The sequence below is a fragment of the Aptenodytes forsteri genome, unplaced genomic scaffold (assembly GCF_000699145.1).
Source record: "Aptenodytes forsteri isolate BGI_AS27 unplaced genomic scaffold, ASM69914v1 Scaffold167, whole genome shotgun sequence".
NCBI classification, from domain to species: domain Eukaryota; kingdom Metazoa; phylum Chordata; class Aves; order Sphenisciformes; family Spheniscidae; genus Aptenodytes; species Aptenodytes forsteri.
The window spans coordinates 958028-985906 of record NW_008795926.1 but is presented as its reverse complement, the minus strand read 5'-3'; the positions used below and the strand labels follow the sequence as shown (position 1 = coordinate 985906).

General features: G+C 35.2%; 1 protein-coding gene across 1 annotated transcript in view; it reads left to right on the top strand.

Annotated features, from left to right (window-relative positions):
* Positions 1–25344, top strand: part of AP3S1 (adaptor related protein complex 3 sigma 1 subunit) — a 39762-nt gene extending 14418 nt beyond the window's left edge. Inside the window, exons 6-8 of the mRNA XM_019473588.1 lie at positions 4430–4501; positions 14452–14559; positions 24050–25344. Of these exons, the coding sequence (XP_019329133.1) occupies positions 4430–4501; positions 14452–14559; positions 24050–24178 (309 nt within the window). The 3' untranslated portion in view covers positions 24179–25344. The remainder of the gene's footprint in view (positions 1–4429; positions 4502–14451; positions 14560–24049) is intronic.
* Positions 25345–27879: the final 2535 nt, after the last annotated feature.

Here is a 27879-nt window from a genome sequence, read left to right as displayed (position 1 = left end):
TACCCAACTATCTTACGGACCTAAAAGCCTATGTCAACTCTAAGCATTTTTGAGGATATTAGCCCATGGCTGTACTTCCAAGACATGTTGACTCAGTAAGCAGCTAAATCTGTGAGATCAGTCTTCCATGAAAAGTTGTATATAGCCTTGCAAGATAATGTTGTTCAGTAAGATGCATACGGGAAATGAAGTGCAGTTCATGAAAGATGTTTTTCTCAGTTCTTAAAGATAAATCATCATGACCAGAGATGCTTTTATGCTAATTAAATAAAAAAGGGAGAGGCATATGACTGGGATACCTATTTTGGCAGAAAAATCCCTAACTAGTTCTCAGTTAACACTATTAGTTTATTTTAGAGTTGGGTGGAAAGTAAAGGGCAGGAATTAAAAACAGAAAGAACATTTTGATGTAAAAAGCCTTATTGGTAATATTGGTAAGTCTATTGGTAGGTCTGCTTGAAAGACCTAACACACTTCTGTTTTGACTAATCAGCAGGACTTGTACAGTCTTTCCCTTACACTGTAATCTTGGCATCCTCTGTATAACCTATGAGTAGTTTAAAAAAAAAAATTCTTGAAAGAAAACTGGGATGTCAATGTAAGTGTGGGAGAACACAGCAGCTGCTCCAAGGATTTCCCAATTAGAAAGGCTGTGGAAACACTGTAGTTGACTTCATATACTTGTAATGATATGTGAACGATGACTTATTAAATGTCTCTCTTAAAGCAGAAGAGAAACCAGTCTTGTGTATGGAGAGCTGGCTATATGATGAGACCATTATGTTCTAAACTAGTTGGAGTCTCAGGTAGCATTTGAACAGTCAAAAGCAGTAAAGGAGAGGACTCTCTGTGGGCAGATTGAATTAATTCTGTCTTACGGTTTACCATTGCTGTTTAGCCGAGGAAGAAGGGTGGGATATTCTTGATATGAGTTACTCCTGTTGTTTTTACTTAATTTTTTGTACCTGCTTTTGTTAGTATTTGACATTATCTAGCATCAGATGCATTTAATGAATTAGGTGTTCTGATTTTTCTGCTAGCCTTGTTATCTTCCCAGTATTAATGTATGTTTTATTCCTTTGTTGTCTTATTTGCCTAATTAAAAAATGAGCCCTTCATGGTAAAGGTGGTGTTTTATGTTTTGACATATTGCTGAGTATAGGGAGCTCCTGGCTTGTATATATCCAACAACAATTTGGTATTTTGATTCATGTACTTTACTTTCCAGATGTGTATCTGCTTTATTAAAGCATATTTACTACAAAAGTTTGTGTGGCTTTTTTCCTTTTTTTCCCCCCCCCCCTGTTTACTTGCATGAAGATGTGCATGGGTTTTTCTTTGAACTGTAAAAGATTATGATTTCAAAAACGAAGCACAAGGGGGAGCTAGTAATTCATTGTGCGTGCATCCTTATTTTCCTGCTATTTGACTCATTTATCTATGTTTTTTTTCTAATAACATCAAAAGGTGCATTTGAACTGATGTGTGTGTGGGGGGGTGTGTGTGTCCCAAAACAATTGGTGTGTTTTCTGGTTATTTTGATCGACAAGTCTGCAGCATCTGGAGTAATTACTGAAGTACTTAAATTCTAGCGCTGCTTGCCATAGCGTGCAATTAATTTGATTCTCAACTAAAATCATGATGAAAGTGGCTCTAATTTTTTTTGCCATATTGATTATTTGAAGGTGTCTTAGAATAGGTCAAGGAATGTTAGCATGGAAAAAATCTAGTTTACCTTGTAGACTAATGCTTTTAAAGACCAGTTATTTGTAATAGATGTATACCTTATCAGTGCTGGCATTACTCTGAGTGAACTCTCCATCATGAATGGAAGATTGAGGAAGTTTCCAGAGTTTCCATGAGAAATCCTTAGTCGGTGAAAAATCTCTCTGAAGAATACTCAGTGCCAGCTGATTTCCCTTAGATTAAAAAAGCTTTGGTGTGCATTACTGGTTACGCGTTGCAAGCAGAGGTCTGCGAGTTCGTTCAGTGTGTGGTGGTGTCACTATGTAATGGGTAAAGGTTTAAAAGTAACCACTGTAACTATGAATCAAGTGTTGTTATATGCGAAGCCCTGGTTACTGGAAGAAGGTAACAAAAATAAAACTTCTGTGTTGTTGATGTGTGGGCATACATACTGCTACTAAATACACATATCTGGGGGGGCCTTTTTTGAGGATTTTTGAGTTCGTTTTTAACACGTTCCTTTGTTTCCCAAGGAACTAGATGGATGTCAAAGTCAGAGTATGTAAATTCGTGTGCAAACTTGGTGATGTATATGAGGAATATTTTCTTTTCTTTCAAAAATAGTGTCAAACCGTTAGCTCTTGTAACTGAAACCTTTGGATAAAGGTTACATTTACACTCTGTTTCCAATCTTCTTCCTGCAGCCAATATCAAACAGCAGTGTCCTTGTAACCACATTCTCCTAAGGTACAAGGAAAGTAAGAGAACATCTCTGGTCATTTGTCTTGCTGCACATAGTTGTGAACTGTGTAGTTTGTTCTGCTTAACATATAAGTTTTTTTTGTTTGCTCGCATCCCTTCTTTATAGAAGACTGTTATCACAACAAATTAACAACTACTTGAAGAAAAAAAAAATCTGCTTTGCTTAGCTTCACTATAGTTTAACAGAAGCATATTCATTTACTTAGTTAACTGTTGTCAGTGAACCTTACTGTCTTGAGTCTGCCTGTGAAAATGTTCTATGTTCCTATTTTAAGTCATGAATTGATATTTTGGTATTAAAGAATAATCCTTGTTCTAAATGCATGGAACATCAGTTAGACGTAGTTTGACTTTAAAATGGAGATTGATAATAGTAGTAATAGCAACAGCAGAGTGTGATCCTCTTCTCTTTTGTAGTGTAAGCAGGATCTGAGACAGGGGATTCAGATGTAAAAGTAATCTTTCTTGATATGCAAGCTAGACAACTGAAAATGGCTGATGTCAGGTAGACCTGTTTCGCTGTGTCTGTAGACATAAATATCTATCTATAGAAGCAGGCCTTTTATTCACTTCTTTTTTGTCAGCAGAACATGGCTTCTCATTCCTATTTCTCTGGGCCTAGGCAGTTTGAAATCTGGTTCTTCTCAAAGACTAAGATGGGATTAGTAAACCATGTTGAAAAGAGAGAGAATCAAAACCAGGTGTTTAACTTCCTCCATATTGCTGCTTTAGGGTTTGAGTTTAGAATTGCAAAAAAAAAAAATTTACATACAGTGACAATAAATAATATTAAATGCATATGGTGATAAAACAGCCTTGAAACATAAAACTGAGATTAAAATTTCCCACAAGTTACAGTTTATTTACTAGTCATTAATAAATGAACTGTAAATTCTTACAGAAATTCTTTTTAATTTTGAGGACCCTAAGCTCTCAAACTCAAGCATATGTTTAACTTAGAGGTCTTGACACATCTCTTCTAAGTCAGTAGGAGTTATCCCTTGAATAAAGGGAACTGTACTTACATCTCTCTAAGACTGAAGTCTTTGTCAACACTCACCACAAGCACATGGTGATTGGCATTCAGGAGCTTCGGGAGTGCAAGAACAGTCATCTTTTCATTATCTGGCCTAATTGTGGGCTGGGATCTTCTTAGTGTACCAAAACTGGCTAACATGAGTACTAAGGAATCTGTTACAGAAGCACCCAGAGCAGGGTAACGTACAGTCCCTATCTGGCAGAGATCATCAGTGGCTGGACTTCAGCAGCTGCTTTGATTTTTCTGCTTTGTGCACTTATATTCTAGATTCAGGGAGGGGTTATTTGCCTGGATACAAACTACTGGACTTTTCTAAATTTATGTGGTGGTATGCCTGACAGGATCAGCAGGTGTGACATTAAGACAGCTACCTTTTTCCTTGGTCCATCCTGAATTCAGCAGGTCTAAACCAGGTGAAAGCTGCTGTACGGTTGCTGGAAGCCATAATGCTGACAAACTTGCATGACGCTGACAGTTTGCATTGCACATGTGTCTCTGTGTGGCAAAGTTAACAGTAGTCTGGTTAACCAGGAGATGCCTGCAATGTAGTAATTGTTAATAATAATAATGAAAAAAAACTAGCTGTTTCTTGCTTAATAATTGGGTTCTTATGAAATGGGAAGGAACACTTTGAATCACAGCTGAGAAAATTGTAACATAGATGATGTTACTGTTTTTTTCAAGATGCAGCTATTGGTTAAAACTGTGTGACTTTTAGCAGAGTTATAACACAAACTGACTTGTGCGTACAGTTTTGCCCTCTACAGATAACATACTGTTGACATGATAATGTTAACCACATAATTTCTATAGATGCTTTTAATGCCTTAAAATCTGCCCGGTGTTTATTTTCTGTATTTGTTTTTGTTAAACCTCACACCTAATGGAACTATTGAGTTTCTGTTAAAGCTTGACCTCTGGCTTTTTTTTTCCTCTTTGCAGGTATTTGTGGAAACACTAGACAAATGTTTTGAAAATGTCTGTGAACTGGATTTAATTTTCCATGTAGACAAGGTACTGTGATGAGCTCCTGCAATATTTCTTGTCAAGTAAAATGTTTGGTTCAGCTGATACTTGGTATTAAACTCTGCAGTGATTCTACTTTTATTGTTAGTGAAATCTAGACAGTTCCTATCAACATATTATTTTTAAGACTTGAAAGCTATGGTGGAACATGTCTTTCTGAGGAAAAATAAAATAATGTGGGAGATTTGCAGAGTGTTATTGCACATATAATTGTCAGATTGGAGACATCTGAATATTCTCAGAGTTGGGCTTAGTTTCAAGAAATAATTTATTCTATTTTGTTTACGGTTAGGTGTTATGTTACTCGGAACTGAAATTGTACGGGCTTTTCCAATTAAGGCTGGCAGTTGCCTTTCAAATGCTATGATTCTGTAATTTAAATGCTGTGTGGATCTTGTTCTTCTAAATCTCAAACAGACATTATGTCTTTTTTCAAACTTTTAGAAACAATCTTGTTTGAATATTCCCAGCTATCAGGAACAAGTGTTTTATTAATCTAGTTTTGAGAAATGCTATTACCATAGTAATCTGTCATTTAAAAGGACATTGGCATCTCTTGGTGTAATACCTAAAGTGCTGAGAATTGAATATACAGAATTTATTCCTTCAGTTGCATTTTGTGCCTACTGTTGCTTTCTGTGCAGTCACCTTTCCCCATCTGTGAACGTCTTTTTGCATCAACAGCAAAAGATGCGAAAGGAAAATAAGACAAAAATCACTAAAAGTGGACTATAAATAGTAACAAGTATCTGAAATAACCATTTGGAACTGACTCAGTTTGTTTCAAAATCAAGAAGTTCTTCTGGAAGAAACACTTGTACCTTGACCAGACAGTGAAATGCAAATGACCTTGAATAGGTGTTTGAACTGATACCGTGCTCATGATAAGTCATTAGGATTTCTAGCCTGGCTGCAACATGTTGGCTGTTTCCAAAATGGCAGATTAAAGTACAGAAGAATTTGAGTGGTTTATATATTGGCTTCTGAGCTTAAAGAACCCAAATACTGCAATTGTTTTGTGGCAAGGAGTTTGATCTTTGTATTTAGCTGCAGAATACTTTGACTGCTGTGCAGTTTTTGTGGTCTGCTGTGCAGTCCAAGCTGCTGCTCTATAGCGTGTTTCATTCAGTAGCATTCCTTAACATAAGTAGTCTTTTACACTTCATAGGAGGAGAAACATCTTTCTAATAAAATGTAGAAAACTTAGGTGCTTCAAAATGTTAGATTTCTTGAAGAGTATTTTATTTTGTATTGGATATGAGATGATATTTTCTTCTTGAAATCTATTTGTCAAAGGGAAGCTAAAATTTAAGTGTTTCATTTGATTTACTAAAATACTGCATGAGAATCCTGTTAAATGTTTAGGGTAGTATTTTCAAGCTCTTGAGGAAAATGTGAACCCTAAATACTCATTAGATATTTTAGCAAAAGTAACCCATTTCCAAAATGACACCTTCAGTTAAAATTTTTGAACGTGACATTAACCAGTGCAGTGGTTTTTAACTTCTGCATAAATCGACAAAAGAATACACACAGAAAGCTGAACTTCTGCAGTAATGCAAGGCTACTACCAGCAGTAGAGTAGCATTGGTTATGCAGTTGTGACTAATCTGATGTCATCTCCATTCTTTTTTTTTTTCCCCTCCAGTGTAATTGGTTTGTAAGACTTACTTTATACCATAACATAGGATCAAAACATTTGATTCAGTACAGTTTAAGTTCATTAGTATTCTTGTAGATCTGTAAGAAAAAGAAAAAAACAGGAAGATGCATCTATGATAACGAAATTACAGCATTAAATTCTCTTTAAACTGCTGATAAAGTCACCTTGTTGAGAAGCAAAATGCATTGAGTCTTCTGAGTTACAACACATTAACTTTCTTTTGTCAGATATTTGTGGCCTGGCTTGTTAGTAGATTTCAAGTCTGCAGTAGGGAAAAACAGCAACTCCTGCTGGATGTTTGGTCTAGACAGAGTCTTAGTTATAGTGGATACTTACATGTGGGAGCTGTTTGGGGTGAAACTTTTCAAATATTTGTATTTTGAGTGGTCTGGTGTTGAGAAAAGTGAGGATTGACTACTTGATTTGGATGAGAGTTGATCTGTGTCTTCAGTTCTTGATGGAGTTGTGGAAGGTGACTTTCTTCCAATCCCCTTGCTAGAACTGCCTAAAAACCAAGAAATACCTTTCTTGTAAAAAAAGATGTAGCATGTAAAAGAGTTAAACTACGTAATCTCAAAAGCTGTTGCCTCTTTAGTAGCATTTTATGTGGCATTTCTATAAGGAAACATTTACCTTCATCAGGCAGCCTTCATTATACAGGAGCCAGTGCATTATACAGGAGCCAGTGATGGCTTATAGCAACCTGGAGCCAAGAGAGAGGCTTATTCAAGAAAAATATTGGTATAGTACTAGAAATTCATTTGGAGAATGGAATATAGGTGGGAATGAGATAGTGTTTCTTATGTGCTGTAGCAGATGAGGGCTTGGGGTGTTGGGGAGTGTAGCCTGTACAGGACAGAATTGGGCTTCTCTTTTACAGAGCAGCTGTATTAAAAACAAACAAACTTGCTATATCTGGAGCAAAACGCTTTCCAGAGGAGGAGGTTTATTTCAGTCTGTACCGATTCCTACAGTGATCCAGGAGTGTAATGCTTTCTGATGGAAAAGACGTCACAGAAAGCTATCATAAGCATCTTTTACAACCAAAATACTAGAATACATTCAGTTGGGGATGTAAGGAAATACTTTTATTTTTCCACAAGTTTTTGGCACCTATTGAAATATCGCTGAGAGTATCATGATCTCTTCCAAGAGTTTATTAACTGACCAGAACAGTGAACCCTCCAGAATCAGATTGCAGCTTGAAGACAAGAAAATGTGTTTGCCAAATTTTCCCAGGAGTTTTTTCTTGATGCATTCCTTCTCCACATTTGTTAAAGCACACATTCATGCTTTTAGACAGCACATGGAACAGAAGTAGGAAGCACTCTTGATTTTTGTAAAAACACCTCAAAACTGTTATTACAAAATGGCAATTTCAGATTTTGAAAAGCTGATGTTCGCAACAGTCTGATCTCTCTTTAAGAATATAAATGTAAGAGGTGTATTCCATGTGCCCTTCAGTCTTTCACTTCAACACTATTTTGAATGCACTGTTGAAGTATATTTTGTACTTCATTGCCACTTAATGCTTTTTAATTCAGAAAATTTTTTCTTTCTTTAGGGAAATAATTAGTGAAATTTTTAATTAGGAAAAATAGAATGATGCGTATTTGTTAATTTAACACGTATTTGCAATGAAAAAGAAAAAACAGTTAATATTAAAAATGTATGTCTTGCTACTGCTCGTATCTGGGCAAACTTTTGCTAGAAGTGTTTTATTATAGTTATTTAAGAGAAGGGAGTAAATGGATTACAATATTTACATAATATTGATCATAGTCTTAATTTCCTTTCATTACAGATTAACAAGTAAAATTAATTGTATTCTGTTATTTAGAAAATCATCCCTTTAGAAGAAAAATGGGGCAAGACAAAAATGGTTAAGCTACTGTGTCAATCCATGCTTTATAAACATTTTTATTGCATGTTAGACTTGCATGTTGCATACTAAAAGTAGGAAGAAATACAGAGTAAGGTAAGAAACATGATCTAAGGTATGGAACAAGCTTGCATGGAAGAAGATGATAAATGTTCAAGATACTGGAGGCAGAAAAGTAAGAAGTATATAAAAAGGGTGTTGAAGGGGCTGAAGAAGATGAACAACTGTGTTTCACAGAAATAAAGAACAGTGGGATATCAGATAAAATTTCAGGAAGTAATTTTGAAACAAAGAAAATGTCTTTTTCATGATTCATAATTAAATTTTATCGTAGATACCAAGGATATTATAAATAGGTTCAAAAGTGATTAGACATACTAACCAAAGGAAAATCGGACAGGGGCTATAAAATACAATAATATAGCAAGAAACAGCAAACAATCTGTGTTTCAGGAATCCTTAAGTTGGAGATATTTGGAAGCAGAGAATTTCTATCAGGATAAATAGTACTCTTAAGATTTCTTGCGTAACTTTTTAAAGTGACAACTGGTGAATTTTTGAAACCAGATAATGAACTAAGTGGATTTTGCCTCTGACTTAATAAAGTTCTTTAAGCATGCTTGAGCATAAGTAGAAATTTTAACTTTCATGTTTTTTAAAGCAACTTGCATGATGGAAATTTAAATGTTATAATGTACATCATCTGTAACGTGAAACACTGAACATGAAATAACGAAAAAGCTGCTCAACAGTAATTCACGGTGCTTTAATTTGTATTGTATATTTACTAGAGGACTTTCTGAGAGCAAAATCATAATAAAGCAATCCTTTAAAACACCAACAGCTAGAGTAATGAAATAGTTTCTTTATGACTAAAAAGATTAAGGAAGGTATTTTCTTAATGTTTTCATGTAGAATACTAAGACTTCTTCTGTGGACTAGTGTGCTTTAGAAAAAAACCATATCCCCGCTGTTCTTTCTGTCTGTAAAGCTTATTGTAATATTTGTAATTTTGCATATACAGTCTTGATTACGAGCAATTTTTTTTGTGAGAAGCTGTGTTCAGAATTGTATTCATTCTCCTCCTTCGCTCCATCTGTCATAATAAGGATAATGGCAATAACTGCCAAAGGCTGGATATTAACGCCAGTTATACAAGTATACTGCTGTTCTGTACAGTTATGGCATCAGTGCTACAGCTGGCCAGAAACCTGAAGTTTGCCTTTTGCCCTTTTTTATCTGCAGACAGTGCTCCCTTGTCAATTACTTCTTAATCTGTAGCTTGCTGGTATGTTGTGGACTTCTTTCAGAACTTACACCAAGGGGAATTGATGCCTTGGTGAGATGCATTCTTTGAACCTGTAAATCAAATTCTTTCTCTCGGTATCATGCAGTGGTTGCCTTGTTCCATTGTTGTGGTTGGGCTACAACCTTACTTTTATAATCAGTGGTCTATGTTCTCAAGAACCCTTTTTTTTTTCTTTTTAATTTATAAAATAGTAAAACAGTTCAGCTTCTTTGTTCTTAGAATCATAGAATAATTTACAATGGAAGGGACCTCCGGAGGCCATGTGATCTAGTTCCGCTGCTCAAGCTTGGCCACTTCTTGAATTTATGTCTGTCTTCATATTATACAAAATGCATCAGATAGGTCATATCATAGAGTTGTTCCCTGAACTGTCATACATAATGTGCACTTATTGTAGAGACCTTGCACCGCTACTGTTTTAAGGTGATGTTACCAACTGGGCCTCTTACTGGCATCTATTAAGCAATATCTCTGCATCTTCTACCAGGTTGGACAAAACCCCCAAACTAAAACCAACCAACCAACCAAAACCTCCTAAAACCAAACCCAGTCCACAGGCGTTTGTTCATGCTTGTGCATGCTTTCAGTATTTTAAAACCATATGCAAAGATGCATGTGCTGTGAATTCATAGTTAAGGCATGTGTCATTAAGTAATATGTTCAGTGATGTCTAGTATTTCTTTCAATCCAAGTGATGATAGAGAACATTATTATTAATGATACTGTTTTCTAAAACTTTTGGAGATTTGTTTGGACACCTGTATAACTGCCTGTGATCCTTCTGCAGTTATTCTTTAAAGTGTTTACTACACTTGAGAAGTAGTAAATATTAGTATGTTCCTGAGCAATTTAATAATCTGGCTTTTATGAGGTTGGCTGATGCAAAACCATTGTATTTGGAAATGCAATGAATTGGTCTTTCTTAGTTTCATATATATGCATACGTGAAATTTTTTTTTCTTTCCTATTCATATATATATATGTATATATACAGACAGTTTTGGTACAATTAATATTGCTGACATATGCATTACACTTAAATTGTCCCTAATTCTCTGCATCTAGCTTTTTCCAGAAGTTTGGATTTCCTGCCTATAATGGATAGAGCAAGTTTCTGGCTCTGAAGCATTTGTTTTTACCAGTGAAACTCTCTCCACATCATGAAGTACCATGTTTTTACCGTAAAATCGTAAGATAATTCAGTTATAGACCTCGGGATGTGCCTGGTACAAGACGTTGCTCCCAGCAGGGTCAGCCATGCTCAGACCAGGCTGCTCAGGGAGGGAGGGAGCCTGCACAGCCCCTGGGCAGCCTGTGCCACCGCTTGCCTTGTCCTCCTGGGGAAAGGCTTCCTTACGGCCAGCGTCAGCCCCTCTGCCCCTTGCCCTCCTGCCACGCCCTGCTGAGAAGAGCCCAGCTGTCACTCGTAGGCACTGGGGGCTGCTATTTGCTGCCCCCAAGCCCAGCCGCGTCCAAGCTGAACCAGCCGTGGTGCTCCAGCCTCCCTGCCCAGGACAAATGCACTAGCCCCAACCATTTTGGTGGCCCTCTGCTGAACTCACTCCAATTTATTGATGTCTTTCTTGCGCTTGTAGGTCCCAAACAGGACACAGTGTTCTAGATGTAGTCTAATACATTATATATTTACTGTGTCAGTAGCACTCTAGAGGAAAAAATTGTCTCTGTTATGAGTAGTGTTGACAGGACTGTAGTTGCCTACCTTTACCTATTAGGGGGCAAAACCAGCTACCAAAACTGGCATAATTTAATTACATTTCTTTTTAAAAAGCACCTTGTAATCTGTTTCAGAGAAACCAGAACACTTGTGAAAACCTAATCAAATGCTCAATCTCTTCAGTCATTTTGGTGTAGGTTTCATATGGAGTTCAGCCTGTTGTCTTAGAGCTTTAGTGTCTCAGTATTTCATATCAGTAAGCTGTTAGAAAGAGATTACCTCAGAAAAGGTCTTTTTTTTAAAAAAAAATCATTTACTATTTTTTGTTTTATTTTAAAACAGAAATGAATAATCTGTAGAGATTGAGACCTGCTCTTTTACGTTCTTTTGTTCTATCCTACTAGACTTCCATGGCTTGTTCTGTGAAGTTCTCTGCTGAATAAGAGCGAAGTAAGCAGGAACTTACTGAGATGTCATTTCTTGCCTTTTCAGTCAGAAATATATATTAATTATTCCTGTGCTTTAAAAGAAAGGCCAAGTTCTAGAACTTACCAAAGTTTTCAAGAATGTTAAGAGGAAATTGAATTAAATTTCTTTTCTTCTCCAGGATGTAGGGTGGAATTTAGTCTCTCATGTACTTATCAATGCAGTTTCAGGTATCCTCCACAAATTAAAATGTATTCTTCAACAATGGAAATATTCTGTTGACTTTAAAGTGAATAGTTTCTGAATTTTGGGGCTATTAGTTGACGCTAAAGTTACAGCTGGAATTTCTTCCTTGACATCACCAGCTCTGCCAAAAAGAGCAAAATGAGCAATACTCCCCTAAAATCTGGAGGTGATGACTGCGGTTGCTGATTTGGAGCCAAGTGCATTTTTAAAAAGGAAATAAATTACAAATCTATAATCTGCAGTAGCAAGTGATGGTATTTGCACAGTCATGCTGTATTTTTATTGAGAGATGGGAAAGAACCACTTCACAGTAAACGCTCAGATTAGATAAGACTGGCCAGAAAGTTTTCCACTTGTGTAGGGAGACATGAATTATTTATCAGTCCTTCTATAAGTCTGTATAATGCCCATTCAGAAACTAGAAAAGAAAAAAACCCTATATTTCATAGCATGTGAAAAATACTTGCTTAATAAATTCTTGATAAAATAAAGTATAACCAAAATAGCCAGATAAATATTGTATTATGAAGAACTTTGTAGTTTTTATGTTTCGTTTTTGGTGGCTATGCATATTGTAATAGCTAGTCTTTCTATATTCTGAGGAGAATCCCACGTGGCTTAAAAGCTGTGGAGTGATCAAGAAGGTCGGATAAACCTGTGCAGAAGCTTAAGAACATCACTGATCTTGGAATGGAGTGTGATTGTGATTGAAGCTGCAAATCTGTCTACTTCTGAAACAAATCTCTTGTACCATTTCCTCCCTAAAGAATTATCAAACCTAATATTGTGTTGATTGGCTTAAACTCTGATTCTATAACACCTTTAGCCAGACCTCTTTAAAGTGGCAATCTCTATGACCATCACCAGTGGTAGAGATGTGTTTTCTTCTAAATGCCGTTAGCAGTTATTGTTAACTTTTTGGTTAAGGAAAAAAAACATGCCATTTTTGTGTCTATTTTAATATTTTTTCTGTAATAGTTTTCATATTAACACCTTTATTTTCTTTTTGATACTAACAACATCTTAAATCAACTTTTTGCATCATCAACTTATCAGGCCTTCTGTATGAGTAAAATTGAGAATTGCCTGAAAAATCAGTATTTTTTCAGTTGATTCTGTTGAATACATTGTATCTTTCATCAGGTGGCTGTGAAATGATTCTTTGCAAATTTGTAATCAAATGCAAATTCGTGTAAATTTTTTGGGTTTAGTATTTCAGGTAGCCCATACAATGTATTTATTAACTCCTGTTTGTGTGCAGCTATAAACTGTTCCCTTATGCTATGAGTGAAAATAACTTTTCAGTAAAAAGAAGTAAATATTGGTGACGTCTTTCAGTGCATTTGGATTGTCAGTGTAGAGTAAATTAATGTTAGATTACCATGTTTTTATCTTTTTTTTTTTTTTTCCCCCTGATTGTGATGCTAAAAAGCTTTTAAATTCACCTAATAACAAGTCAGGGGAATTAATTCTTTGGCACCACTTTTGTATTATGCTCTTTATCTTGGTATGTTACGAGGGACATAGACATGCCAGGAGTAAGAGAGTGACTCAGTAAGGGTTGTTAATCTTTCTCACAGGTATTTGATTCTTAAAGCTCTACTCAGCAGCAATAGACAGAGAGTAAGAGCTGTTTTCAGCCTCTCTAAACACATTCATTGTAAGTTTCTACTGAAATACACTAATGATTTATCAGGGAAACAACTTTTCAATTTTGTTTTTGAGGTATGGTACAAAAACGGGAAGTGTGGTGCTTTTTGATATACTACTTGCAACTCATCTTTAGAATTGTTTGATTTAGAGATTTACTTCTATCCTTGATCCACAGGGAAATTGTAAGAATATAAAAAATAATAGAGTTATGCTTTGAAGTATCAGATCGTACAATGTGTTTATTTCAGGAAAGTAATAAAATGTTCCTTCTCTTCAGAATTGTAATGGGATTAAAATATTATACATTACATATTAACTCTGGATTTTTACTAGAAAGTATGTGGAAGCATGCCTTTTTTAAAAAAAAAAAAATTAGTCTTTAGGTAAAGTGCAAATATACGACTCTGAAGCAGAGATTCATGAACCAAGACTTGCATTGCCAAGTCAAGGTTTCAGGGAAGAGGGCTATTTAGACATACCCGTTTCATTAATGTCCCCAGCTGTCTTATGTAGTCGTTCAGTTTGAGTACTAGCTGTCAATCTTAGTCCTAGATGCTGAAGACTCACTGTTTGTGGTGTTGCTCAGGTACGGGTCAGCTCAGGTATGTTAATTCTACTTCTAAGCCTAGTCTTGGTACCCATGGTGGGTGAGCATCACTATGTCTCTCTTCCTTCACAGATGTAGTCCAAAGTAGCTTTTACACATCTATTTGTGAGCAATTTGTTTAATCTTGTAGAACCTGCTCCTTAGAGGTATTACTATTGATGTCAACTAGAACTCTTGTTCATAGTCCTTGGATAGAAAACAGGTACTGAAAGAAAGATGAATGTGAAAGTTTCTTCTAGCATTGATAAGCAAAGTGGAATAGCTGATGAGTTTGTAACAGAACTATGAGCAAAGAAGATACTGGAGAAATGAACATCAAGTTATGAGCTTTGTTCCCAAATGGTTTTAAATAAATTGCTAACATTAATAATTGACTTATGGAATATAGGTGTTCCTGTATTGAGGAATCTCGATATCATCTGTCCAGATGCGTGTAGGACATTCTGCATTTTTAAATTTTCTTTTGGTCTTTTTTAGGTCCATAATATATTGGCCGAAATGGTCATGGGTGGAATGGTTTTGGAGACCAACATGAATGAAATTGTCACTCAGATTGATGCGCAAAATAAACTGGAGAAATCTGAGGTAAGAGTGACACATTGTGTAGTTTCTAAATGAAAAACATGGTTATAGTAAATGCATGCTATATAATGCTGTTTGTCCTTCAGTAGCAAACTATATACAGCTGCTTGCTTATAGTGGTAAAAATTGACAGTGTATCGTTAGGTTAGGATATTGTACCTTTCATCGTAAGTAATAATTGCTTAGAGTTGCTGCTGATTAGTTTTTGCTATTTGTATCTAATAGCATTGTGTGCCATTGCTATTGAGATACTTTTGTAGTTCTCTAAGTTTCTCTTGCAGAAAGCATTTTATTTCCAGTGTATTTATTATGCTGGACTAGTGACTATAATGCTTAAATGAAATTAGATAAAGAACCAAAGTGTGTAAACAAAGACTACATATTCCCATCTGCTAGTATGTTTCTAGCACCTGAAATAAAAGGTGGCATATTTAGTGTCGCAATAATACTGCCAGACAAAATAATAAATTGAACTGAAATGGACTAGATAGACTCTAAAGCCCAGTTTTAGTAAATACGAATTCTGCCATTTTGGTAATCTGAACATTTGGTCTTCAGTTGAGTAGATTCGAGTAAGAAAATGATATTTTGTATATGCCCATAATAGCCTGAGTGAGGGATACTCACATAAGTTGTGGGAATCCCTTTTCAATGCAACAATTGTTGAATTTGTGTTTAGGAAAGAAACTTAGACTAAGAAAGGATTTTAGAATTACTTTAGCTGTGATACAGAATATTACTGTTCCTTTAACATCACCAGACATGCCTTGTAAGCCAAAATACTACTAGTACACCTTAGCTAAGTCTGTGACTGATTCTTATTGATGAGAGTAACTCCACAGAAGAACACATTGTCTGATTTTTGAAGCATAATATTGAAATTTCTAAACAAACCTTTTGGTTTGCTTAGAATTGGAGACTGTTTCTAAAGTTGAAGTCAGCTGAGTAGATTGAAATATTGCAGGTGGCATAAATATGAACTAAATGACATTTTAGGAGAAGACCCAGAGAACTTCCTAGTTTTAACTTAAGTGCAACAAAAAGAGAAATGAATTCTACAGCTTTTTTGTGGTACAATGTATACTGTTCTCCTAATTCTGCAGTCTCACACTGCACCACCTCAAGTCTTTTAATACATTCAATTGTCTGTTTTGCACAACTTCCAAGCTGTATCCAAGAGCAGGACAACACTGTGTGAAAAACAGGAAAAAGCTAGGTATGGTATGATACAGTGCATAGCAATATACATCCAGAAGGATTGTATTGTAGATTATGAAGATGTCCGAAATGTTCATCTTAACATTTTTCTCAGACTTGGAATGGGCCGTTGATCACAGAGATGAATATTTGGAATTATTCTCATAAATTTTTACTATATATGAATAACTTCTGAATATTTATATTTTTCTTTATTTGATGGAAAAGCAACGTAGTGTCCCAAAAGCTGAACTTACTGAGCAGCTATGTTCTACTGTGTGTTATGTGCATACCAGTTTTACCTAAAAGCATTTAATTAAGGTATTTATTCTTAATTATATGAATTCTGTTATCAAATCAACTGTAGACCAGTCTCTGACTAGTCATCTGAAACACATCGATTCAGTGCAGCCAGCTGCAATATTTGCTGTTTTCCATTATTCATCAGTAAGTCATTCTTTCTTTTAAGATGCTTTTAGTATAAAAATAGGTAGTAGAAGATATAAAAAACATGTTGAGCTCAGAGCATATGCAAGGCTTATGCTTGCATAAGCATATGCAAGGCAACTTGTTCCTTTACATTCAGCAATGAATTATAGAAGGTAAAGAAGTAGCAGTGATAAATTAAAATACTTGGTGACTGGGATGGAGTAGAACATTTCACAGTCTGCTCACCACAAATGCTTTTTTTTTTTGTTAGTTCAGTGACTGTTTCTTTTCAAATTTAACAGTTACTGTAATGCTGAGATACGTCACAATACCTGGTAACTATTTCCTCAGATCATTAATCATGTGTTTCATGTATATCCACAGAAATTTTCTGATTGCTATTTCTTTTCCTTTTGTCTTTTTGATCAAGATTGTAAATCTTTCAACATGTCTTGCCTGAACATGTATTTTTCAAGATACAAGCAAATCCAGTTCATGTAAATCAAAATCAGTAATAACTTAATATTTTTGAATGCCGGTCACTAAGAAATCAAAACTAGTGGATCATCTTAGTTTTCTTTAATTTAAAAAAAAATATTTTTAAAATTTAGAAATTATTATTGATATAGTCTGTAGTTCATAGGACTGCCACCTATGCCACAGCACTCTTGCTGTAGTCTGGCTGGCTTGTTAGACCTCCATCATAGTTCTTGCATACATTAAATAGCTGCTTTAAGGTTATATTGCCTTTTCTTTTACAGCTGAAATGATGAAGCTAATAAAGTTGTAACTGAGCTACATTTTCTGAAATACTTTTAAATTTTGTATTGTGCTCACCTGGCTTCCCTTAATATACAAAATTTAGCTATTTGACATCAGGTATTTGTTTAGTTATGTATTAGGTTTCTAAACAGGCTTTCAGTTTCATGAAGAAGATTCAATGTATTTATTAAATTCACAAATATTTGAGCAAAGTTATCAACTCAATTTGTTAATGCTTTCAACAGAGATTAATTATTTAAACCACTATGAGGGAGTCCCTAGCTTTGATTTCTGATTCAGCTCTTGCATTGCTTGGATGGGCTACAAAGGAAATCCTATTTCTTCCCTGAGAAATGTTGTCTTAAATGCATTTCCCTACCTTTCAGTTTAGTGTTTATCTGTGAATGGATTTCTGGTCAATCCTCCTAAAGCCAAAGGATCACTGTGATTAAGGGAGGGAATTTTTGGGAGAGGGGTCATTGGGATTTTATCCAGAGCCTCTGGAAGTATTGTAGGTAAACTTGGGCTACCTCTTCTCTATTTGGAGTGTTCAACTGCGTGTGATTTAGACTTTTAAGTTGGACCTCATTTTTTCTGAACCTCCTGATCTTTTCTAGCTCTTTCCATTCTTCTCTCTTACAGACCTTTATCTTTCAGTCTCCCAGACAGGACAGGTAGACAAAGGTATTGCTGACTTTTAGAAAAAATGTACTTTTAACAAAAAGGGAAAGCAAAATGATGTCAAAGGCAATAAATTATGTAGGCCAGACTCAAAAATTATGTGTAAAAATACCCATACTAGTCCTTGTAGCCTACTTTTTGTGCTAGTTTCTTCTTGTAGTTCCCTCATCTTTTTATTGGCTATAGTGTATTTTACTAGCTTTCCATTGACATCATATTTTTTATTTTATTTCTCTTCCTGCATTTTAGAATTTAACTTTTCTTTGTATCATTGTTTAAGAAACAAAGGAATATGAACTTGTATGAATATTAACAAAAAACCTGCAAAACTAATGTGAATAAAAATTGAACTCAGAACAAAATATGATGTGATGACGTAATAGAAATAGCTTCCTTATTGGGAGAATTTTGTACCTGATAATCTAAAATAGGTAATGTGAACTCTTTTGCTTCACCATTTAGTCTCTCCAAATGAAAACAAAGAACTTTTACCTGCCTGCAAAGAGAAGTTTCAGGTGAACAAAACTTTAAAAAACAAAAAACACCAAAACCAACAAAACAACAAACTCAAATAGTTTTATACATACAGAATAAAATTATTGGTGCAATTTGAAAACACAATGTAGAAATACCAAAGTTGGTCTTTCAACCTCAAGTATATCAAACATAAAATGAGAAGGGCTGTCAGCATGTACTCGACTTCAGATGTACATTTGCTGCCCTTGCAACTGGAATTACTGGATTTTGCTTTAAGATATCTTGGTAACTGCAGTCACTGAACATGAATATTAACGAGGAACTTAAAAAGGAGGAGGAAAATGTATGTTTGAAGTTCAGTTTATGGTCATTGTCCCCCATCATTTGCTGTTTGAAACATTTAGTTCAGCTCAACAGTTTGAATGTCAGTCAACGTTAATTGCAGTACTTCAAAATTCATTTCCACTCATTTTAAATATCTGTGTATTCAAACTATAGGTATTTTAAATAGCTGGAATCTTAAGCAGACGAAGTTTGTTTAATTTATGAATAGCTTTGCTCTTTATCGTGGAAATATCACGTAGAAAGTAATGTAATACCATTAAGATTTAACAAATATAACTCTGTAATTGGATTTAGTAGCACTAAGTTGTAAAGCATTAGCTAAAAATATTTTTGGGTAGTATGAAACATTTTACCTAAATTTGAAGTATGCCATAGCACATGAAGAAAATCCAAGCAAATTACCTTCCTCTGCCTAATATGTCAACACTTGTAACATATAATCTGTATTTCATTGTAACAGTAGGGAGCTTGATTTCAGTTGGTTGTTTTTTTTTTTTTTAATTTGTGCAAAGCTACTTTTCTTTTTCTCTGTTCTGCTCACACATATTCTGTTTTTATTTTTGGGTCTGGCAATGAAAAACAAACAAACAAATAATTAATCATTCCCATCCATTACTCTCTTTGTGATTCAAGTGCTTAAAATTTCTAAGAGTATGTCTTAAGTCTCCTTATCTGTTTGGCCTCATTTTGATATACTTGCAGACTTCATTTTGTTTTTTCTCTAATTATGTTCATTTATTTAACTTCATAAGCAGGGGACATGATCATTCCTTTATATTATGTATTGCATCCTTTCATGATTTCATAACCCTGCTGCTTTGAAGTCATACTTGTTCTGGAAAGAAGCATTGGTATGAAACACCAGCAGCAGAGAGGTCCTAGTACCTCCAAAATATCTGGAAAAGGGTGGCTTATTTTGCAAAGCGTTAGCCTTCATTATTTTGTTTTCCAGTAGGCTGTATATTTTTATATGTTTATTTTAGTGATAGCTAGCTCTGTGTAGAGTTGTTTGGGATAGCGGTTTGAATCTTTTTTTTCTATTTGTATATGCGTATTAACTACATTTGTGATGTGCAATACTTTTTCCAAACGATCTGAATTTCTTTTTAAAGAGTAGAACAATGTTTCTGGGATCACTTTCATGTAAAGTTATCAGCGGGGCATTATGAGAAAGGGTGATGATAAGAATGAAGAAAATTGATTCCTGTAGTGATAAATAATGACCTAAGTAAACTAACAACAGCTCATATTTCTCACTTGATAGACTAGGACAAGTAGAATAAAAGTTCTGTTATTAAATGTGTCTATTTCAATCTTTAAAATAGCATTATTGTTTTGCATATGTGGCATTGCTCTTTCACTCTAAAAGTAAATGAACATGTTTACAAGCATTTTTTGCAGTAACTGAACCTAAAATTTTAATATACAGCATTTCAACTTTGAAGTACAACCTTCAATAACAAATGAAATTGAGAGTACAAAGCAGCTCTAGCAAAAATGTGGTGTATTGGCTTACTGTAATACCAGCTGTATGCAATTCGTACTGTATTTCTGAAATTTCATTAATATGTCTTAAGAAGTTTCATTTTTACTTGCTTAAGTCATTTGCTCACTGTGACAGACAATTCATTATTCACTGCATGTTTAAAGCTTGCTACGTGTTTTGGTTTTTTTCCAAGTGAAACAGTTTTTTCTTTGCACCTCACCAACTTACCTGCTGAATTATTTGATAAAAAAGGCAGTTGAAACTTGTCCAGTTCAATGTTACAGTGATGGCTCTTTTAATCAGGTACCTCTATAAAACTCCTTAAAAGCACACTGGGCTGGAAGTACTTCTTGTAGTACCTTTGTGTTTGTACATACAGTTCACTTTCTCAAGTGAAACAGTTTTTTCTTTGCACCTCACCAACTTACCTGCTGAATTATTTGATAAAAAAGGCAGTTGAAACTTGTCCAGTTCAATGTTACAGTGATGGCTCTTTTAATCAGGTACCTCTATAAAACTCCTTAAAAGCACACTGGGCTGGAAGTACTTCTTGTAGTACCTTTGTGTTTGTACATACAGTTCACTTTCAGTAAAAGAAATGATAAATAAATGGAAGGACTGCATACTAGTTCACTGTTTGACATGCTAAAAAGGAATGCTAAGGCATTTGGATATAATAGCATTTGAAATAATGTATTAGTTATCCAGTTTGGGAGTTTAAGTACTTTTCCATCACTTTATCCATTAGACATTTTTTATGAACTGTTTGCTCTCTCTTAGAAATACTGTATGACTGTATTGTGCTTGATAGGGTTGACATTAATTGTGATAAATAGCATTCTGCTATGCATATTATGTATACATTCAATTGCAAACCCACTTAATACAGAGAATTACAGGAGAAGAGAATGTAATAGTTGAAAATCTCTACCCTGGCATATGATAGTGAAAGACAATCTTGCTTGCAAAAAAAGAGGTAATCTGAAATTCATAGTACTTTTGTCAGGGATCTTCGCTGATCCTGATCCAGAATGGTCCTCATGAAACGTGACTGTTGGAAGTCGTGAGTGTACAGGGGGGTGGAAGGGCAATGGTCATGTCAATTGTGGTATTTTAAATAATTCTCAATTGTGTCTCCATTGTATCCTCTGCCATTGGGGCGGGAGGCAGGGACTGTAAGTCTGTGTAAAGAGGATAGCTGCAGGTAGGTAAAAATAACGACCAGTTACACTAAAACTTTTATTTGTCCATTAAGAATAATTAACTCTCATTAAATTAGGGTAGGGAATCTCCATCCTAGTCACCTAGAAGGCATCTCTCTTTTGAATTGCCAGCCATGCCTGTTTGTGTGGACCATGTCCATCACTTACAATATTTTTCTGGTTTCCCATTGTTTCAGTTACGAATTGTATAATTCATTGCTTTTGTTACTACTTTATTAGTATTTTCATCTTCTCTATGGAAAACAGTTTACATTGCCCCACTTTTGGTTTTGCTTAAAGAATTTTTCTCCAGTTACTGAATATAGAATTTAAAGGGTAGAACCAAATAAAAAGTAAATGCATTTATTGTTTTCTCTGATAAAACTTCACTGGTAGTTACCTCTTGATGTCGAATTAGTATTTCCAAGTTCTCAAACATAAAAGGACAGTGCACTGTCTTCTGCACTGTTTTTTAGTAAGTAGCAAGAAATTGCAGTATCTAATACTGCTCCTTTAAGATATTGCAGATCCAGGGATGCAGATTTTGGATACTTGCCTTTCTTAATACTACTGGTGTTAGGTCCAGATTTTCCCCTTCATGAAGGTATTGCAGTTGAAACAGCCTCCGAAGTGAATGACCCAATAGACTTGGTGATGTTAAGGGAAAACAAGAAAAAAGAGGCTTTGAAAATACTTTTTTGAACCTTTTTAGTTTTACTTAGTCTGTACTTCTGAGAACCGATAATTTGGATTATGTCAGGGCCAAAGTGAGAGCAAATTACTTGGTTGCATTAGAGATTTAAGATTTCCCGAGCTTTCTCCTCCAGCCCCACATGCCTTTCCCAACTTTGGCATGTCTCATATATGAGTGTTTGGCAGGGGGGATGTTATAACAGATGATTCATGGCTTTCTCTTCTCTATTCCTGGTACTGGGAATCTTCCTGTGACTACAATCTAGGGAATTATGATGCTTTAGCCTTTCCACATGGTATAAAAGGGTTAGATCAAAATTGGAACCTTTAATCGTTTTTATTTTGACTATGGGTCAAAATGGGTCTCCCTTTTTGAAGGGAGAAGGACGTAGGATTTTAAGTGGAAATCTTATGTTAATCTGACCTTACATTTATTTCTTGTAAGAGAGTAGTAAATGGGAGAAAATATTGCATTGGACACCCTTCAAAAAGTAGAGTTGTTATCTGAGGAGTATATGGGGTGTCTGTCTCCTTTTGAGCAGTAGTGCAAGTAGATGCCATGGAAGTCAGGTGTACTCCTCAGTAATTATACACTGTAGTTGCAATGAATTTCAGTGAAAATCAAGAATCTGAAAAGGTTATACTTTGAGCAGTAGTCACCTACCAACACTATTTAATAATCAAATATGACACAAACTTTTCCAGAAGTTTTTCTTCTTTTGTTTTGATGTATTTCTTGCTCAGAATTATTTTATCTGAAAATGCTCTAGTTTCTTCAGCCTTTGACACTCTAAGACCTTCCATTTTTACTGGTTTAGTCTTTTGTTTAACCAGTTCTTAGCATGTTGCTTTGTTTCTTGTGGATTGCTCCTTTTTACTGGGCCTGCAAGATGCCACACTCTAAAACTGTAGTAGTTCTGAAAATCACTTTGTGGTTTTTATTATTTTTGAATATTTTTAATCATACTTTTTAATCCTATCAAAATAAAAAGTTAATTTTTTTACATAGTCACAGAATTTGGAATATGATGTCTTTTTCTGAAAATAAGAGCCCTGGTTTTAAGATCTTCCAGTTTGGTTTTTTTTTTTTCCCCCAGCAAGAACAAAAATTATTTTTACACTTTTGTGGCAAGCCTTAAGTAAAACCACACAGCGAATTCTAAATATACGTAGGGAATCTGAACTTTTAGGAGAAACATTTCCATATTTAAAATGAATAGTAACTTTTCTAGACAGCATCAAATACAGAACAACTTAACTGTTGGCCTTTTTTTAATAGTCCTTAAAATAACAATGTTTTGAAGAGGTGTTCTTCAGAAGCAATAGGGAAAGATGATGTTCTGTATGTCTCGAAACCTCTGAGCTGTAAATCATCTTTGTTAGCATTTCAGTAATATACTCTAGCATTTAAACTTGGCAGTTATGTTATCTAAAAGGCAGAACTGAGTGGAAGTCAGTAATGAACTTCTATATTGTAAAACTTGCATATTTATACAAAAAGGCTCTGGCTTTAAATAAAGAGAGACTGCTTACAGTAGAGGACTTTAATACAAAACAGGTACTTCAATGTTTAATTTGGCATAACCAGGTTGTTATGTAATGTTCCAGTGTGCCTGGGGGCTGCAGATATGTTAGCATATAATTAGATACTGTGGGAGAACAGATTACTCCAGTTGGTCTACAGAAATGGTCTCTCTGCATGCTCTTTATCACCCACAAATGCAAGGTGCTTATCCTTTTCATTTTAGGCTAAGCCACCTTTAAATACCTTTTATATATATATTCATTTAGATAAGTAATATGGTTCAACAGACATTCAGTAGCTTGTTACTTTGAGGTTACATATTCTGAACCTGTAACCAGTGTTAGTCAACTGTGAACCATATGAACTTTTAGAATAGGTAAGAGACAAATACCTCAAGACTGTCTGTTCTATAACCTACACATTACACACGCTTGGATAAGCCTCCTATTCCTCCCTGCATACTTTTCCATCAAGTTGACATTACATGTTTTACCATATAAAAAGGAATGTGTGAACTGTTTTCTCTTTCTGGTTTAATATTTCCAAATAACCCATTTCATTCCAAACACAATTACCATCTGGTCTTTCTAATTGTGTAACCATGGAAATACTTGAAAAGTTAGTTGTGTATATTGCTAGTGAATCTTCCTGTGACCAACTTTGCCTGACTTGCGTTTTTCCTCACTTTATACACAGGCTGGTTTAGCAGGAGCTCCAGCCCGGGCTGTTTCAGCTGTAAAGAATATGAATCTGCCAGAGATCCCAAGAAATATTAATATTGGTGACATCAGTATAAAAGTGCCAAACCTGCCCTCCTTTAAATAACATGGCTACTCCAGGTAAAACCAAGGAAGAAATGTAATAGAGATTTACCGCATAATTGTTTACTAAATAAACGACATGTCTAACTTTTACTCTTTGGATAAAACTCAAGGTACTGTATAGACATAATTTGAAAAATCAGTGTGTGGAGTTGAATGTTGCTTTTGTCGTCTTTGTGAAATTAAAGGAAATGGGTAGTTCCCGTGTGATTTCTAAATTACATTCCTATGCCCTTGTAAGGCATATCACTGTGTCTCGGCTGCTGCAGTATTTTGGGAAAGTATTTAAGATGTTCTTTACTTTGTATAACCTATAATGCTGAGTTTTTTTGTATATTCTCTAAGGTCTCTAACTAGTGTATTCCTTAACTACTTCTGCTGTTTGTTATGATTATTTAAGACTTCTGTGCAAATGTTGCATGAAAACACTGAACTCTTGTTTAAATAAAATCATAACCAACTGGACTTCTAAATACCTTTTGTCTGAAATCTACTCTTTGCAATAAATCATGTTATTTCTTATTCATGGAGCCAATTGACTATATATAAATACTGTTGTAGCAAGCATTAATGTTGTAGTTTAATCTCTGAAGGAATTACATGGGGGTATTGTGTTGAACATACTGGCTCTTTACGTTTCTCACAAAAGCTGTTCATTATTATTCTGAAGGAAGGACTGCCTTTACTGAAGATCCGATGACTTCTGTTTACATATAGATGTTGAGAAGATACTTACACAATCTGATAGACTTTCCCTGACGGTCTGACTTTGTTTTGGGAAAAAGAGTCTCTGCAGTTGTGTTGTATGTGTGTTGTGAGAAGTACAGAATGGGCTGAGGAGATTGGGCAGCTCAGAACTGTAAATGTGAGTGCATCAAGTGATGTGATAAAGAAAGGCACTCTGGAAGGATAAATGAGGATACTTTAATAGGGCCTCTGTGCCTGGTGACATTCGTGATTCTCTACTTCGGGAATTAGATTTGAGATACTTAGTATTGTCAAGACCTCAGAAAATCTAAGCGCTATCACTTCTGTGTAAGTTGCTCAGCTCTTAAACTCTTGTGTGATTTAAAAAAAAGGGGGATAGTGATTGATTTTTATAATCCTCTTAAACTCTGTGTGATGTACAAGTATGTTTAAATGAATAATAAAAATATCATTGGGATATTTAAGAATTCCTGTAAAGTTTTCTTCTCAAAAAAAAAGTATGCAGTTAATACTGGATATGAAGAGACAATAATATTGTATCAAGGACAACACATTTCAGGACTAGTCTGAGAGGTCCTGTGCTATTTCAGAAATTTGGATTTGATGTAAACCAAGCGTTCTTTTCCTTTGAGTTGAATGTTAAGACATGCCCCATAGGATAAACTTGGAATCACACCACATTCTCTGTTTGATTCATAGTTACTGTCATTGGTGCCTTTTGAGACCATTTGAGAGAGACAAAGAGAAAGAGAAATTGCTTTTGAAGCAGAAAATCTGATACAATCCAAGGAATTTTGATGTATTTCTTAAGTGGGGGGGGAAAGAAACTTCATGTATATTGTTTGTATTACATTTAATAAGCATCAAGTAACACTTACTGTTTTATAAATGCTTTTGAAAACAGAATTGTCCTCTCCGTGCCTCTTGAAAAGAATATTTATTCTTCCAAATTAACTTTCTTAGTTTGAGGCTTCAGGAAGTTTCAGGTGGGGTTTAAGTAGAAAACTGCCACTTTCTCGTTTCCACTGGAGAAATTAAGAGAATGAAACGTGCAGCATTTTTTTTTGCCTATGAAGTAGAGTATTCTTTAGTATTCCCAAGTTAGACAGCTTAGCTAGTACAAATCTGGAACTGTTATAATTTCACCTGCTTTTGCCAACTTTTGTTTTTCCGCTTAATGCATAGACCATGTGACATTCAAAGTAAAGATGATGAAAATTTTCCGTGTTGTTCCCCCTGTGAGGACTGAGTTAGTGCTGCTGCCGAAGGATAAATAGGAAATTTTGAACCATTTGGTACTCTGACCTACAGAGGGTTCTGGCTATTTGTGAAAGGAGCTCACAATTTCAGAAATTCTTCCAAGTCCTCTATTTTTTTTGTCTCACTTTTTTCCATCTGGTTCATTTTCAGATTTGTAAGCTTATGCAGTTAAAACATTTTTCATTCCTCACAGATAAATCTTTCCTGGGTTTATTTGAATCAAACATTTTTCCAAATCCATAGAGAAAATATTTCTGAGATGCATCTTGACATGAAGCATATTTCAGATTAATTTTTTACCTCTTATCTGTTAATAGCCAGGCTTTCATTCATTTTAGTGAACTAGATCTTAGCTCTTAACAAATACATGGCTATTTTAAAGCTTTTTTTTTTTCTTTTTTTAGCTTTGTGTTTTGCATTACTGTTGTTTATACTGCCTTTCTCATACCTGACAACATGGCTTCGGCCAGAAAGCATTCTTTTCTGGACAGCTCTTCAATAGACACCAGACTTTTAAAGAAGCTTCTCTTTGTGACTGGCCGGCAAATATTTAATGCAAGGCTGTGACTAATAACTGGAGCTTCCTTACTCAGAAAATCCTTGGATGGGAAGAAATTCTTTACCAGATTTTCACAGTAAAATTGCATTCTTTTCAAAGAGAAGTTCTCCCTCGCACACAGAAGAGGTACCATACAGAAAGCCTGAATGGCAGTATTTTTTTCTGAAATAAAAACAGATGGTACGACAATGTGGGCTTCCTCAGCGTAGCTGAGCCTATTTGCCGCCCCTTTGCCAGAGGAGTGTCTTTAGTTTGCCAGGGGAGATACTGTCTTCTTACCATGTCACTTGACACTGCCAGGCCTTAAACTAAAAGCGGTCAGAGGAAGATGGGATACTTGATTGATAGAAATGATGGAAATGGTATTCTTACTCTTGACCTTCTAGGGCTTGCCTTGTGTTGCAGATATTCAGATGTTTTCCACAATGCTGATCTGCTTGTATTCATCTCCTTCATGAGAATGATGTGCCTTTTGAATTCTTTCTCCCATTTCACCAGTGTCCCCTTAACTACTGCTTAGGATTTAAAATGGAAATAAGCTGCGGGCTGTAAATGATTAAGCTCTTGATTATAAAATTAAATGTTTTTAATGCTTTTGTAACCGCAAAAAACCCCCAACCCTTAACACACATATATGTGTGTGTATATAACATCAGTCTTTTGCACTAGCTGTTGCTAAAAAGAAGAAGAGGTCATCCTGAGTCATCCTTTGGCTGCAGAAGCCAGGCAACTAATTTGCAATACTTCACCTCCGTAGGGCCTGCCTTTTAAGTGACGTTCATCAGGCTGCCGGTGTGTGTAAATGAGTCACTGAAAGCCATTTTTCCTAACTCTAGGCATTTCCTAGGACTGCAAATGAAGCATTATTAAACAGTAGCTGAGACTATTTGGTACTTATGGTATCTGAGACAACACCTCATATGTTGGTTTCCCACATTAGGTTTTCTTTCCTTTTCAGTTCAGTTTCTCTGGTAGTGAAATTCTCTGAGGAGAAACCTTTTCATGTGATCGTAGCAATTTAACTGTAGTAAGTATTATCTGTACTACTTTTTGACAGTCCTTGATAAATGGTGCACAGAGATAATTTTAAGGAGGCTGTAACATTAATAATACAAATTAGTAATTAAGCCTTCAGGATGTCTTAACTTATCTATTTTTCCTGCATTTCCCCACACCTC